The sequence below is a fragment of the Malus sylvestris genome, chromosome 11 (genome assembly GCF_916048215.2).
Source record: "Malus sylvestris chromosome 11, drMalSylv7.2, whole genome shotgun sequence".
Lineage (NCBI taxonomy): Eukaryota > Viridiplantae > Streptophyta > Magnoliopsida > Rosales > Rosaceae > Malus > Malus sylvestris.
The window spans coordinates 13258016-13274039 of NC_062270.1; the positions used below are offsets into that span (position 1 = coordinate 13258016).

A 16024-nucleotide genomic window follows, 5' to 3' on the forward strand; every position below is an offset into this window, starting at 1 on the left:
CCCACTTTCGTAGGGCAAATTTTTTTGCGCGAGGAAGTTTTGGTTTTTTCGCTCAAATGTTTGTCTCTCAAACTTTGACGAGTACATAGGGGCAACGAAGTTTTCATTACCTAAACCTTTACATGACGAAATTTCTCTTTGCGCGATGAATGGGATTTCGTCGAAAAAACAATTTTATGTACTAGTGCAATACTTTTGACCAAAAGAACAACTTAGATTACTTGTACATCGTCATTGTGACGTTGTGCTGATTAAATGTCACATATATATTTGAGCATTATTCTTGGCACTCCAAAATTTTTATTGTGCATTCCTTACAAGTGTATTTCTTGTAGGTATTGTTTTACAAAACTAGTGGAAGCAATCATGCCTACGCACCTTTGTGCGATTTGGATCCCCACATATCATCTCTCTGCTAACGACTAACAATTTAACCTATGAACGTTAACGTTTTAAAAAGAAAATATTTTTCTTTTTAAATATGGGATAATTGTAACAACCCGTCCTTAATTTTACGATTTTATAAATTTTAAAAGAGTGACTTGACGAAAATGCTCGCAGAGCATAATTTTGGGCAGTATTGTGTTCATCGCACGCGTGATGTAGGCATTCTTGGTTCTTGAACCTAAATGTCGAATCTTGCAACCTCGTCGAGCATAAAAAAATGTGTTAGCTTTTTCTAAGTTTTGAGTGACTTAGATGACTTATCGATATTCTAGAAGAACATTTTGGCGACTACCTCTAGACTTAAACAAAGAACCTACCTACCAAGAATAATCCCGATTTAGAATGAGTTGATGGCCCTGAAGCAGGGCTAATGTATCTGTAAACACCACCAGAGATTTTACTCATTGATCCCACAACTATTATCTTAGTTATCATTACCAACCCTTTTGAGGTAGGAAACCAGAAATAGTTTTGATTCTTGACAGTACCTGTTAGAATAGCACCTATTCGAATTCCTATGAAGTTTTTTTTTCTGACGAAATTCCCAGAAATGCCTCCAAGTCAATGTGGTGCTAAAGTAGTAGCACTTGACCGAAGAACATCTGGGGGACAATCACTTTTGGTCCTCGATGGCACTAATCTTCTCAAGGGTAGTAACTATAATTCCGGATCTTCAGGAGGAAGATCAAATCTCTTTAAGTCAGTTCTCAAGTAGGTTATTAACAAATTCCTTTTCCCAGCCTTAGGACATTTCAACTAACACTAGTTCCTAGAATTCTTTTTGATGCTGTACTCGGCCTTTCGATGAGTATAGGCATAAGAATACGAGTTGTTATACCTTCGGTTAGCAAAAATCCCAAAAGCAGTAATCAATTTCCTCTTGAATCAACGAAACCAACTCACAAGATCAGTTCTTTACCAATTATCTGAAACAATCCACCCGAGTGGCCTCTAACCTGTAATCAGCCTACGTTAGCGTTACTCATTGACGATGTTGTTTGATATCCATAAGCTATCAACTAGTATTCAGATGGTATGATTTCTGATACCGAACACATGCTAATATCTGGGAATGATACATTTGTGCCAGAACACCGGTTCACAGTTTCATGGTAACGAACAATATCAAAATATCATAAATGCATTAATTAGCGGCGCGACTGATAGACTAATTAACAATGGCTAATTGAGCCAAAGAAATTAAATTGTGGAAACTTAGGATCAAGCCTTGTAGGAGGACAGTAAACTCGTAAACGTTTTAACCATATTACCCATTTAGGTAACCAAAACCTCTTCGGCCAACCATTTTTCTGATCACTCCCACAGGCAAATATTAGAATTGTAGAATTTCTTAAATTCCCACTATAATAGCAAGATGAGTATTGAGGAAGTTGTGAAGGTCTTTAGTACGTGGCGTTGTGAAAGGAAGTAGTATGATACATTTCAGAACGTATATCTTTGGCATCATTTCTTAAAATTACATGGGATACCACTAAAGCGGGAATTATAATACACCATCGATCCACTTTCTAGTACTACACAAATTCTCCTTACAACATGTTGAACGACTCCTTCAACTCTGAGAAAATTTAGTTGTAAAATCTTATTGATTAGGAATTTACCCAATCAAACGCTTTATCTAGGGAACCTCAAACCTATCAGCGAAGGCGAAAGATTGAACCTTAGGTTCGTGCCTAGATTTTAGAAACTCAATCGGGTGACAATTAAAACCGTTAGCCTATACTTCGAATTGATTGTTTCTCCGGCCAACTTTTGGAGCCCGAGTTTTCTTCCATAGCCTGGCAAATTCGTTGTAGTCTTACCGACGACTTTCTTAACTACCCCAGCAATGCGATCAAATTTTCTAAACACCGACAATCAGCTTTATTCCAAATTCCTCAAATATTAGCTTTGTTTACATTAGTACTTTTCTTAGGAGACATGATCTCAACATACGACATTCTTTTCTTTTCCCCAAAAGGTTGTGGCTAAACAAAGTGTGACATTCCCACATATTATTGTGAAATACAAAATATTATTGGCCTTGTCGATTTTTATCGGCAATTTGTTAGCAACTTTTTAACTATAGCATTCTTCCTCACTTGTCGACCGAGAAAAGTTAGTTTAGTTTGTGATGTCGATTATGAATAAAAATTTCTAACAATTGAAGTGTTGTCTCTTCCCGGGCATCATTCTTGCACATTTCGATGACATCGATAATTACGAAATCCACGATGATGTTTTTCTGAATGTATTGGTTGCGGGCTAATGCAGCAAGACGGAGTATCGCTTATGTTTTCCCTACAGTCGAAATTGTATAAAGCGAACCATCTTACTCATGACCTAGAGTCAATTGCTATCTCCTTTATTTGGAAAGAAACTAGATCTCTAACAATGGCGATGGAAAAACCAGATCAGTGCTTACGATTGCACTATCGTGTGTTACCTCGTTGTGCAAACGTAATTACTGTTTTATTGCAACAAAAGACATATATACTCTTGCACACTTTCAGCCCATTTCAGTTAGAATTTATGAGTATTGATACGAGCAAGGAAAAAAAATCGATAATATTCGCGATATTTCGCCGATATTATCGTTTTTTTCATATCCCGATATTATCAATAATATCGCGAGATAAAACCCAAATTTGCATATGACAAAGAAAATATGCTAAAATAACACCAAGGGGATTCGAACCCCTCCCACTTTACTCCTTCAACACCTTAACCACCATATCACTTATGTTTTTGTGAACATATGCTAAAATATTTATATATATGGTTTTGTTTTGAATTCTTTTTGCAAGAAACAAATTTGCACATGACAATGAATCTTTGACAATTTCTTTTGCACATGCAATGTATAAAGTGTAAAATATTGTAGTAAATCATTATATATAAATGATTATGGTGTGTTTAATCTTTTTTTCATTAATTACTACATATTTTCTACACTCACAGTGTTTGCCAGCTCGATGTATAATCAACTTAAATCAGTTAAATCCATCATGTAATGCATTTCCTTCTAATTTTTTTTTATAAACTAATAGATAATTGACTAAATAAACATTCTCCAAAGTTTCAATAAAAATTTCCAAGTTTTTCTTACAGTTTTCGTGGTTTTTATTCAATTTTTATCGATATCGATAATATCTCGATATTTCCATCGATATTTCCGTGTTTTTGAACTACCGATATTTCCGATATCATCGATATTTTATACCTTGGATACGAGTTACTTACAAATCATCACGAAATTGTTCGAGTGGTTGTAATCACTTCCTGTATCTAAATGGCGATGGGGAAATATCACCATAAGCTCCCGATACAAGGTATCTTGTACATGTGGAGATTATGATGATGTTTCGGTGATTACTGACTGACTTGACAAATCAGCTTACTTTCTGTTGGTCCAGATGGACTACATTTTATACAACTTAGTAAAATTTCTCATTCTTGAATTTTTTTTATTTTATTTTTTTAATAGATTTTCCAGCGTTTCAATCGACATCTACTTTAACTGCGATTGCATAGTCACATTTTTGAGCTGGAAGGCATTCCAGTCAACCTTGGGCACGTGTCTGCCTATTGGACTTCACATTATTTTTTAGGCAAACAAACTACCTAGGAGAATCGCTCAAACAAATTGTCTAGAAAAACCGCTGATATTAAAATTTTAGTTGATCATTAATTCCTTAATCACCTAACAAATATTTTGCTGAACGAATCTTTACTGTTGGTGATTGAATATTTTGGAAGCTATCGTTGTAATGAGATGTTTGCATTCAATCCAGTTATCTTGTACTCTAGATTTGATGGACTTGTTTTGACTATCAAATTCTTGAGTGTTCTTTTAGCTTTTTTAGCGTAATTTTTCGCTAAACCTAAGAGGAATTCCAAATGAATCAACTCACTGAGGCGTTGTGAACTACATTGTTCAGATTACATGGTGTGCATGTCATTACTGTATCTCACTATGATGCGCGTTTAACTTCCAAGTTTTGGGAAGTCCTCTTGAAAGCCTTGTGTACTAAGTTATTCAATACCACATTTCATCCTCAGACTAACAACCAATTTGAATGAACTATCCAGACCTTAGTGAACATATTGCTTTTGTCTGTTCTGCGTTTTAGCATGGTTATGATCGACACCTATATCTGTTTAAGTTGCGTACAGCGATAGTTATTATTTTGGTGTGGCTATAGTACCGTTTAGTCAATGTATAGAGATTTTACGCACAATACATGATTGACAGATGAGTATTGCAAAAAGGTATTTGAATGATCAAGATTACGATATAGGAAATTGTGTAATGTGGACGATATTGTCCGAGAGGGTAGTGTGTGAGCGCGATTGAGGCTTTGATTCGACGATGTATATGCATTTCTCAATAAGGGGTAAGATGGCAATATTGCACCCTCAGGAATTTATTGCTTGCTTATCGAGACAACAATGCGTTGTTGGCCTGTAAAATCGATAACTTATTCGTTGGATTCGTTAAGCAAGTGGACAAATAGGCCCATTTACGTTAGTATTTTTATTTATTTATTGTTTGGGCTTGACCCAAATATACTACACATATATCTTCGGAGTACGTGACACTACGAGTGCATAGGTGAAAATGTTTTTATTTTCAATTTTAATTTCAGTACAGTTATTTTAACTCTACGTTATTATACATACATACATATATATATATATATATATATATATATATATATATATATATATATATATATATATAATCTTGTTTTTTTTTTCTCCACGTTTTTATAAAAGTAGTATATTATAGTATTGTATTGTTGGAGGAGAAAAGTTTGAGTTTGAAGGCATGAAAGAGGAGAGGAAAAGAGGGAGATTATGAGAAGATAGAATCATCTTCCTGTTGACTAAAAGATGCTAAAGGACACCGATTTTTTAAACTAAATTTATACACAAAATGATATGATTATTGATAATTAAATTATTACTTAATCACTAATTATTATGCTTAACAAAAAACTCTATGTATTATTTATTTTAACGAAAAATCATATTTTTACATTAAAAAGTTAATCTTTGTACTATTTATTTTACCCTTTATTTTATCTATGTCGTTAAAACTTAAAATTTTTAAATCTTTTTCATTAATTTCCTTATTTTCTTTCGATTGTAAACAGTTTCAAATTTTAGTCTGGTTAACATTATCTTATTTTGAGAAGAGGATGCGTGGTCTAGGTAAAATGCTGTGGTATGATAAATCGGGTCTAAAATTTAGGCTTACGAGCCATGGGCAGTATGATTTAGCTTTACTTGGAAACCACCCCTCTGACATACCTCAGCTGGTACCCTGCTGTCTCCATTAAACCTGTCTGTCCCTTCTCCTTCCCCTCTGACAAATCGTATTCCCGCCTTTTCCCCCTCCCATTCATTCTATTCCTTAAATTATTTAACTTTTCTTACCTTTTCATATTTTCAGCTAGCTGTTTTTCCAATTCATCTTTTTTCTGTAAATACACTCCAATTATTATTTAGACCATCTTCAACTCTTGGGATAAAAGCTAAATTTTTCTGTCTAGAAAATTTAGCTTTTAGCCTAGAAACAACTTTTCTGCTCAATCCTCTGGTCTAAAATTTTAGCTCGAGATTATTAAAGAATGAACTTAGGCTAATTTTTTTCTTAAATTAACTTTTTTTAACAAAATAATTATGTAGACTATCGTAAATTAATTTTATGAACATTTTAATCTAAAAATATTTAAATTCCAATGAATATTGAAAAATCACTAAATTTTTCCACAAAGCAAGCCTTCATTTTTTTTAATTATTTTAGCCGTTGGATTTAAATTTGGGCCGTTGGATTTAAATTTTATCATTAGATTTGATTATATTGGATCTCAGCCGTTGGATTCAATGTATTTAAAAAAAATTGAATCTAGACCGTTGGATCAACCAACGGTCCAATAATGCCAACCGTCCAATGAACAAAAGAGTCGTTGGGCTCATAATTGCTTCCGACAGTAGCCCTGACAGTGGGTCCCACCTTGTCGGGCGTTGAAGGCTAATGCCCGCGTGGGGTTAGTGGAGTGAGTGACCGTGCCGAGAGTGGGATGGGAAAGAGAGAGTCCACACGTTTTTGGGCGATTCCTTGGGGGGAATTTGGCCCTCAATTGGCATTTGGATTTTAGCCCAAAGATTTGGCTTAGGTTGGATTGGGTTTCCCGGGGGGGGGGGGGACTAAGGGGGAAATTTGGCATTTAGCCCAAGGTTAGAGATGGTCTTAGGGTAAACGTTCAAGTTTCGTGATTTTTAACATTTGGTACATAAAGTTTTTTTCGTCTCAGAATTATATTTGTGTTAATTTTAGGACAATTTCATACATCTGTTAGTCTGGTTATTAAGTCTCTTGTTAACTGATGACGTGACGTCCATGTAGATAATGACTGGATATCAAGTGTCATTAAAGGATCCACGTGGAAATTAATTCTTTTTTTTTTTTATAAAAAAATGGTCGTCTTCTACCTCCCCCGACCTTCCCTTCCTCTATGGCCACTACCACCACTCTCCTCCTTCTCCTAATCCTAACCGTTGCCCAAATGATCTACAAAACATAAACCAAACTGTAAGAAAACATTGTCTAATAGCTACAGAGCAAATTACTCAAACTGGGATATCATCATTTCATTCCCACAATTGACCAATCAATCCGATTTCGACAACAATCAGTTCACTTACTTCTCTACTTCATTTACAGTAACACTTTCCAAAGCCTCCTTAAATCCAACTCACTCGCTTCTTTAAACCAGTCTCAGAATTATCAACGTCCATATCATCACAAACCAAAACACCATCTCTAACCTCCTCAGATGCGGTTGTGTGTTCGCCATCGGCAGGCTCCGAATCCAAATCAATCTCGCCTTCCTCTTGTTCGGGCAGGAATATCGGCTGTGGACGTTCCTAGCTCGAGCACACAGCTCCTCGTGGAGTTGGCACTTTGGTTGACTGTCGGGTTATTGCTTTGTTCGTCGGGCTGCAAGAAGATTACAGGGTTAATTCTGAAAGGTGCCTTTGTCGGGCCTTAAGTATAGGCCATGAGGCTCGCAGTCAAAACTAACTTGAGTGCTGAGGCGTGTCACTGCCATCTCAATATGGCAGATGTGAAATTAGTGGATTTAATTCGATTACTTGCGCCCCAAGTTACTCTAACTTCTCATTATCAAAGGATTGTCGTGGATGGGTTAAGTCTACATTAGATTCTTTTCTATGCCTTGAGGCAAAGACTTTTGTATATCTTGTATGGTAAACGAGCAGAGGTCCAGGTCTAATCACGGCATTAAGTGGATCCACTTTTAAGATAGTGAAACCCCTTTAATTAAAACCAGATATGAGAGTAAGCTGAACTTTGGATCATTAAAATACCTAAAATGATTTGAATACATAATAGAGAATTCATTACAACACTAGATCTATTAAGTAAAAGACAAAATAATGGGAATTGGGCAAGATTGAACCTTGTCAGGCAAGGTTGGACCTTTCGCCGTTTCTTTTCTTTGCCACTGTAGGGGTCTGAGGGTTTCAAGGGAGAATGGATGACAAATAAAGTTACAAGAGAAATCGATACTACTTGGTGAGCAGCAGAGCTATTAAACTAGACAAAAGATGGCTTTTGTGAGAGCTGATCCTGAAAAGGATTGAGGTTGGGGGCTGACTACAGTTTCGTATGCAAATCTGGCTTGAGCAGAGTTTGTGTATTTGTTTGTTTGATTGGTTGAGTGTTCTTGTCTCTGTGCCCTTTTCCTCCTTTTATAGGCGAATTAGCCTAACTGCTTGTAGCTTGGTTTCAGCCCGAAAGTAGCTGAGGGGTAGTGAATCATCAGTAATTTACGTACTCTGTCATTCAGAAAATATTTTTGGGTTGAGAGTAAGTTGATTTCCACCAAGTGTCACTTCTTTCAAGCCACTAGCCTTTGCATTAAATGTGGAATCATCATTTTGCCTTGGGCTGGGCGAATGGGTTTGATGCTGGGCTTTCGGGCAGAGTCATGCCTTCTTGGTTCTTGTTGGGCTTCTGTTCCTTCGGCCCAAAGTTCAAATATTAACCCAAACACCTCTAACTCCCCTTCCTCATTCTCAGCATCCATTTCATCACCATTATCAACAATCACCACTTCATCCACTTCCTTCGCGTTGCTCCTTTTGGATGAAATCACCGACGACGACGACAAATATCACTTCAATTTCCCGTCGGGATCATTCATCTACAAACGCTGATTGAGCGGCTTATTCTGTACGGCTTGAGCCCAAGCGAGGTTAACCAAGCCGGACCAGTACCCCCGAAATCTCGGGTAGTTGTAGATGTCGCGTATCGTCCAACTGCCGTTGGATTTAGACTGAGCCTTGGGCGGCAGTGATGAAACCACCATCTTAACTTCCTTCTGCTTCTCCTGCTTGACAAAATCTTCCTCATCGACCTCTTTGCACTGAAGTCGAATCCAAAATTTCACCTTCTTCTACATCTTCAACCACTTTCGCACTTTCATCATTTTTCCCCATCACACCACCCCCTAAAATTTCCTCTATTTCTTTGAAATTGTTCCACCCAAATCCACCAGCGACCATAAATCGCTAAAAAATCCAAATTTTCCTACCACCAAAACAATTTCCACAGACTAATTACATAATCTCTTTCGCTTACACAAAATTAACTTTTAGGGTTTAATTTTTCCTCCTTTTATGTTTTTTTTTCTTCAAAGATCTAGAAATTTAATGCCGTAAATTACAATCGGATTCAAGAAATGAAAAGAATTTGAATCTTTCGTACAAATTTCTTGGTTTTGGCAGCGGTTAGGATCAGGAGAGGGAGAGTGGTGGTAGTGTCCATAGAGGAAGGGAAGGTCGGGGGAGGTAGAAAACGATTCGATTTTTTTTTGTCTCCAAATATTTTTTGTTTTTTTGAATTTTGAATTTCCACGTAGATCCCTTAATGACACGTAGTGTCCAGTAATTGTCTATATGAACGTCATGTCATTAGTTATCAGGTGACTTAACAGTCAGACTAACAGATGTATGAGACTGTCCTAAAATTAACACTTTAGGCATGATTCTGGAGCGAAAAAAATTTCATGTACTAAATATTAAAAATCATGAAATCTGAGGATAATAAGCTGATATTTATCCTTTATTTATTACTTCTCAATAGAAAACTAAATTTAAAAAATCCCATAAAATTTTCGAAAACCTATATTGTTTAAATATAAAAAAAATACGAAAAAACAGACCACCATTGCAGCACTGCACGAGACACGCTGACTCCCAAGGCGTATTTATTGTCACACATGGATAAATACTCTATACTATTACTTGAGTTTCGAACCCCACATCCGAAAAAATAAATTATTCCTTCAAAAATGATTGGTGCTTTTTTTAACCAAAATTATAAAATTATCCGTAGATCTCATAAATTAAAAAGAAAATAAATAAATCAATAAAAATTGGGTGTTTTATTATTACTTATTCTATTTTAAAAAACTGAACTTATTTACAGTATTTGTTTCAGGTACATGTACATGAGTACTAACTGTACTACGCTGCCATCTTCCGGCCAACCCCACAACCAACCACTTGGAACTCGCCACCTCAGATTCGTAGGTCCCACCCACTTCGCAATTTATCAAAAATATCCATCTGTCTTCCGGTACACCACTTGCCAAGCGCATCCATTGGCTGGCAGGCTGTTTCAGTTCTCCTCTCAAAATTCCAATGGTCCACGCGTCGTTGCGTCACTGGCTCGAAACCCTTGCCCGCCTGTGTGACCTGGCCAGCTTGGTCGCCAGAGCGGAAAGAACGTTCCACGTGGCGTCTCCTTCGTGGACCCGGTCATTGAACAGTAGGGCCCCTCGAACACGCGGGTCCCGCAACTTCTTTTGGATGGAAGTCAAGTTGGTCGCCGCCACGTGTTCGAGTATCTCCGCCAATTTCCCCACGTCCTTCTCCGCGACGTTCACCGATATCTCCGCCCACGGAACGACGTTGTCGAACGGCAACCGAATCCCGTCAGCTATGATCACCGGCACGCAGCCCAAAGCGACTGATTCTACCAGCCTTGGACTCCACGGGGCCCATCCTAGAGGACACAGACAAAATTTCGACCGCGCGATCTCCGATTGGTAACCGGCAAACCGCTGCCTCTGCAGGTAAAACCTCCGGTCACCGTTGTACTTCCGCCACAGCTCCGTCCTCACCCGCCTTCAAAAATAATACACCATGGGCATATCAGTAAATTTAAACAAAATACTAATAATTAAGACTCTGATATGTCGATTTACTTGATTAATTATTAAACCATTATTACTTGCTGTAAAACCGGCCGCTGACGTTCTTGGGGTGGACCTCCATCTTCCCTCGGAAGAAGGCGAAGATATCCCGTCGGCCGGTTATCGGAAAGCTTTCCAGCGTCGCCCGTACTTTTTCCGGGGAGACGTACGGCGGAATGACCACATTCTCTACCTCTTGACATGGGTGGTGATGCGTCACGCCGAACGTCTGCAACACGATCGAGTTCTTCAAAAATCCGGGTACCCCATCCGAAATCGCCACGTCCTCCTGAGGAAACGCGAAGCCAGACAACGTTGTCAAAAACCCGAAAAATGCGAAAGCGGTTTTTCATTTCTTTTTTTTTTCCTGGGAGGCTACGTAATTAATTACCATGGTGTGGAAGCAAGAACCGAAATCGTGGGCGGCGACGAAAACGTGATCGGCGCCGTGCGTCCGTTCCCAGAACGGGTATTCCGCCCGGACTAAGTCAATGGCGGAGGCAATGAGATTTCGGGCGTGGCCGATCGCCGGGAAGCCATTGACGGTGCTGAAGTTACAGGACACGTAGACAGGGACGAAGAAGAAGTCGGCTTCATAGGGGTCAACGGTCAACGCGTCGCTGGTCAGCAGGGCCCGGTGAATGGCAACCTCGGAGGCGAACAGGTGGGAGCTGCACCTCTCGTTTTTTAGCCAATCCGTGTTGTATTTCGGGGGCAAATCGTAGACGTAAACCTTTAATCCGTCGAACAATGTGCCTGAACAAAAACATGAACAATGCATCAGAAACTACAAATTCGTCAAATGTATCAAACATTAGAAAAAAGTAAAACATGGGTTTTGTTCCTCGGACCTTGTTTTGTTGCGTTGTTAATGGTGGCGGATTCGATAAGGGCGCGGGCGGCGAAGGTGGAGAAATGGGTTGTGGAGAGGGAGGTCGGGGGTTTGTTTTGTTCTTCGTTGTGGTTGCTGATGAGGAAGGAGCTGAAGAAGTAGAGGGAAAGGGAGAGCCAGAGGACCCATTTGCAATATCTGTAAAAGAAGTTCTTTTTTTCCAATTGGGGAACCAGTCTTCCTCCATTTTTGGTGGTGGGCAGGAGCTTCATCCTGACATAGAAGCCTCTGGCTCTTGGGGCTCTCTTGATCTGCTTCTGCTGGTGCTGCAGCTCCACCATCTCATTTAAAAACCCAGAAAATATTGAAGCTTTGATGTGAAAAAATGGAAGGGTTTAAGTGGTTGGGAGAGGGCTTTCGGTTCTTGGTGTGGTGATGAAGTGGAAACGAAGGAATAGTGATGGGATTGGGAGATTAGTAGTGGGTTTGTTGGCGTTTCGTTTTTGGAATTGGACTAAAAACAAACAAAACAAAGAAACAATATGGGGAAAGTTCAAACCTTTGATGAATAATTGGAATTAAAAAATTGAAACAATGATAAGATAAAAATAAAGAATAAATTATGGTGGGTGTGGGGAGTTGCAGACAGGGATCAGAGAGGAAGAGCTGGGTTTCAGGGGGTCACATGGTGGAAGAAGAGAAGAAGAATACACCTCGGCGATGGTCTCGGTATGCAATAAAATACTCTCTTTCATTCATTTTGGCTGCCAGCTCAAATGACGATATTGCCCTCCGTTTTGTGCACCTTAAAACTTGCACAGTTTTTAACTTGTGCTGTAGCTATGTTTTGTTTTCTCTCGTGTTATCCGATAATCCAGTCTGTAAGCATCTATTTAATCACCCTTATCAAAGACTCCCCGTTCATTAGGTTATTCAGTTTAGGCATATCCTCGATGGTGCCTTATCTCGAGAAACAAAGACATGACATTCCGTTGAAAGGTGACAATGGTGAGGAGGCTTGCAAAGGTATATGAGATGAAAAGAGAAGGGAAAGCTAGTTATGAAAACTAGGATGGTATATGAGAGTACCAGAAAATCATTAAAAATTGGAATTCCATGGATGCCAAAGGAGGTTAGTGGTGGTTTGTGTTAATTTTCTACCACAAGTTCTATGAGGATTTGCTAACAATTACCCATTCCGTTCGTGTCACGGTTGGAAAAGTATTCTACGGATGAATGGTTAGTGCACTACATGAAAATTGACTTTTCTTTTTCCTTTTCGTCGTTTGGAATTTTGAGCACGCTAAAAAATACTACCCATAAAATGATAATCATTTCGCGCAAAAATTGATAACATATTAAAATGACGGCCAAACCAATCAAATGATTTGGCTAAGATTTAGAATAACATTACACTTACTATATATTTATATCATCTCTTAAATAGAAGTAGGGCACACAACACATGTGAGTTTAATCTCTATTAGAGAAATAGTACAACTATGTGATATGAGTAGCATTTTTGTAAGATTTTATAACGGTAATCCTAAGTTGAATTGCCTACTTAAAAACTTACAAAACTAAACCAAAACACATATGCTCATTTTATTTTTTTATTTTTTATTTGCACTCTTTTATTTCTTTTTGTTGATTATCATAAATATTTTTTTTAAATAAATGATACTATTTGTACTAAGGAGAGATGATGAGTTTAGCCTCATAATGAGCTAGTAATAATGTAGTTCAAATTCGTCTTTAACGAACATAAGATGTTTCACTTACAAGTGAAAAAGAATATTGTTAGACCATAGTATTAAATGGCTATGATAAACTATTAACATGTTTATTTAAACAACTCAAACGCTGGAATTACAAGTCGTTATAATATTCGTTCTCAGCTATGTTTTCGAAGGAAAGCCTTCAAACTTGAAGAAACAAGAGCTCTCAAAGCGGTAGCTTTCTTATTGCCTAATTCATCAACCATGTTATTGATCAACGCATTCGTCTAATAATGCCTGATGCTTTTATCTATTATCTACTATCTACTTGATGCTTCATGTTTACGCATGCTTTGCATGGTGCCCAGCTAAACTAAGGGTTTAATTTGATGATGGTTTTTATGAATCGTTGAATATGGTGTTGGTTTAGTTCATGATTATATTGAGTGTCGTTTATGATTTTGCTATCAAGTATTAAGTAGTTTTTTTTCATTTGAATAACAGTTTGCTTGATGCCTTGGCGATTCATTTTCGAAAAGAATAACAGATGATTTGGTGATAGAGTAGTTTATACACAAGTTCTATAGGAAGATCATAATTTTATTGTAAACTTGAGTCTTTATGTAGTTTGTAGGATACAAATAATTGAGGTAATATTTGTAAAATTATATACTTTTATTGACTTTTGTTTGTAACCCGAAGCATCGTATGGACACCGTTGGTAGTCTAATCTAAAGCTCCTTTCCTGCATGCTGGGTCATTCATGAAGAATGTCATGTATTCTTCTAATTAATTCACATATTTCGTATGAACCCACCACCATCTTTAATTAAATGTTACACCGCAACATATAGCCCACATACTTCATCACTTCATGCCCTACCTTTAATAACCATTGACACAAATTAAAAAAGACACCTAATTTTCACACACTATTTTGTTTTTTCACAATTTTTTTATTGCCTTTTGTGTCACCTCACCAAGGCGGGCGTTCTATTGCCAACAGTTCTCATTGGTGCACGATTTGAAAATTCTTACGAAAATTTATATTATGACACCTGATAGTTAGATGCTACACTTAAGTCATTTCGATTCAAAGTTGTGAATATACACTGACGCTGGTGCGAATAACCAAAATTTCCTTGAACTTTTATTTACCAAAACAAACAATACTAATTAAAAGTGTGCGAAAAACTAAATAAAAAAATGTATGACTATCATTTCTCGTCAACAAAACTCATCAGTCGGTTTTGATCGAGACTGGAGTTCCACCATATCGTGCACGGCAAGCTGCCAAGCTGTGCGTTCGAAATTTGGTTACTTGCACTAGCAAAAAGAAAGCTAATAATGAATAGAAAAGACAAAAAAAAAAAAAAAAAAGATGAAAACGAACTAAAAACGCAGCAACATAATTATGTCGTATTTGAATAGAGATAATTTGGCGTCATAATACTCCATTAATTATGCAGATTACTTGTGTGAGTTGCTAAGTCACACTCCTAATTGGTATTGGTTTCACTGAGCTTTCACAAGAAGTTGTTATCATTCAAATGCTTAGTGGGCATACAACATACGTAAGGATGCAGCATAACCACATTTTGAAGAATTTAGAAGACACCTACCATTCGATACAAAAATAAAAGGATAATATTTCTCTCTAACAGGAAAAGTCTTCATCTCTTCTTAATGTACTATAACTTTGTTGTACACACGTCATGATCAGAACAGCTTATTATTTTCTTTAACATCGTTAACTATGCATATGTGTCGGAAAAGATCTAGAACGTTATAGTAATATGTAATATTCTCATCACAAACTGTCAATTTCTTTAAATACAAAGGAAATGAGCATTTCCAGTTATAAGATTTGCAGTAAAATAATGTGTCCATAATTAACGGCTCCAAAAATGTGTCCATAAGTTTTTCTTTTGTTCAGGAAAATAAAATAAGTTAAAACAACTCAATAAAACTGTCGTATCACATCTATTGGGGACCCATAATCTTGTGAGATTTGGGCAACTGTCCAGCTTAAGCTAAGTTGGGTTTTAGATAAAAAGTGGATGCTGTCTTTTTGGTACTTAATAATTAAGGAAAGGCATTCTGAAAATGGAGGCAACATAGAATATAATCTCGAGCTGTGCATGCATGATTTGGTGGAGGCTTTGCAAAACACAGTGAAAGATTCTGTGTTAGTCAAAAGTTTGCTTATAAAAAATACAAAGCGTTCGTGTGATAGATTTGCGTGCGTCTGTATTTTTGTACCAAATAACAACTGGTCCACTTGGTTTTGTTAAGCTATGAGATGGAAAAACGTCTACCTTGCTGCCTCATCATATACAAGTGATTTGGGCTTAGTATAATTTTATAAGTATTTGTTCTTAAATACTGGCTTAACTGGAGTTTTGATTTTTGAATTAAGAATTTGTGAGTATTGATTTTTAAACTCATCATAATGTGAACAATGAACAAAAGGATCATCATGCATCCAAGAGTTTTGGGCTTAGTGTCATATCATTGCTCATCACATTTCTCTTATATATGATGATTTTTTTTTATAACTTCGTTAGACCTTCTCTCATTTACTTTTAGATATCTTTTGTCACATTCCGACCCGGATCCCCACTATATCCTGGGCTCAACTGCATCGTAGCACGATATTGTCGACTTTGGGCCCCGACCACGCCTTTACGGTTTTGTTTCTGGGAACTCACACGAAAACTTCCCAATGTGTCACT

At 37.4% G+C, this 16024-nt stretch overlaps 1 protein-coding gene across 1 annotated transcript; it reads right to left on the minus strand.

Moving 5' to 3' along the window:
- Window positions 1-9903: 9903 nt before the first annotated feature.
- On the minus strand, window positions 9904-12334 carry LOC126590764 (probable glucuronoxylan glucuronosyltransferase IRX7). The gene is made up of 4 exons (XM_050256266.1): window positions 11591-12334; window positions 11131-11495; window positions 10778-11028; window positions 9904-10671 (listed from the first exon to the last, which is right to left on the minus strand). The coding sequence occupies exons 1-4, from the start codon at window positions 11910-11912 to the stop codon at window positions 10206-10208; spliced, it is 1404 nt and encodes a 467-aa protein (XP_050112223.1). The 5' UTR covers window positions 11913-12334; the 3' UTR covers window positions 9904-10205.
- Between the last annotated feature and the right edge of the window lie 3690 nt (window positions 12335-16024).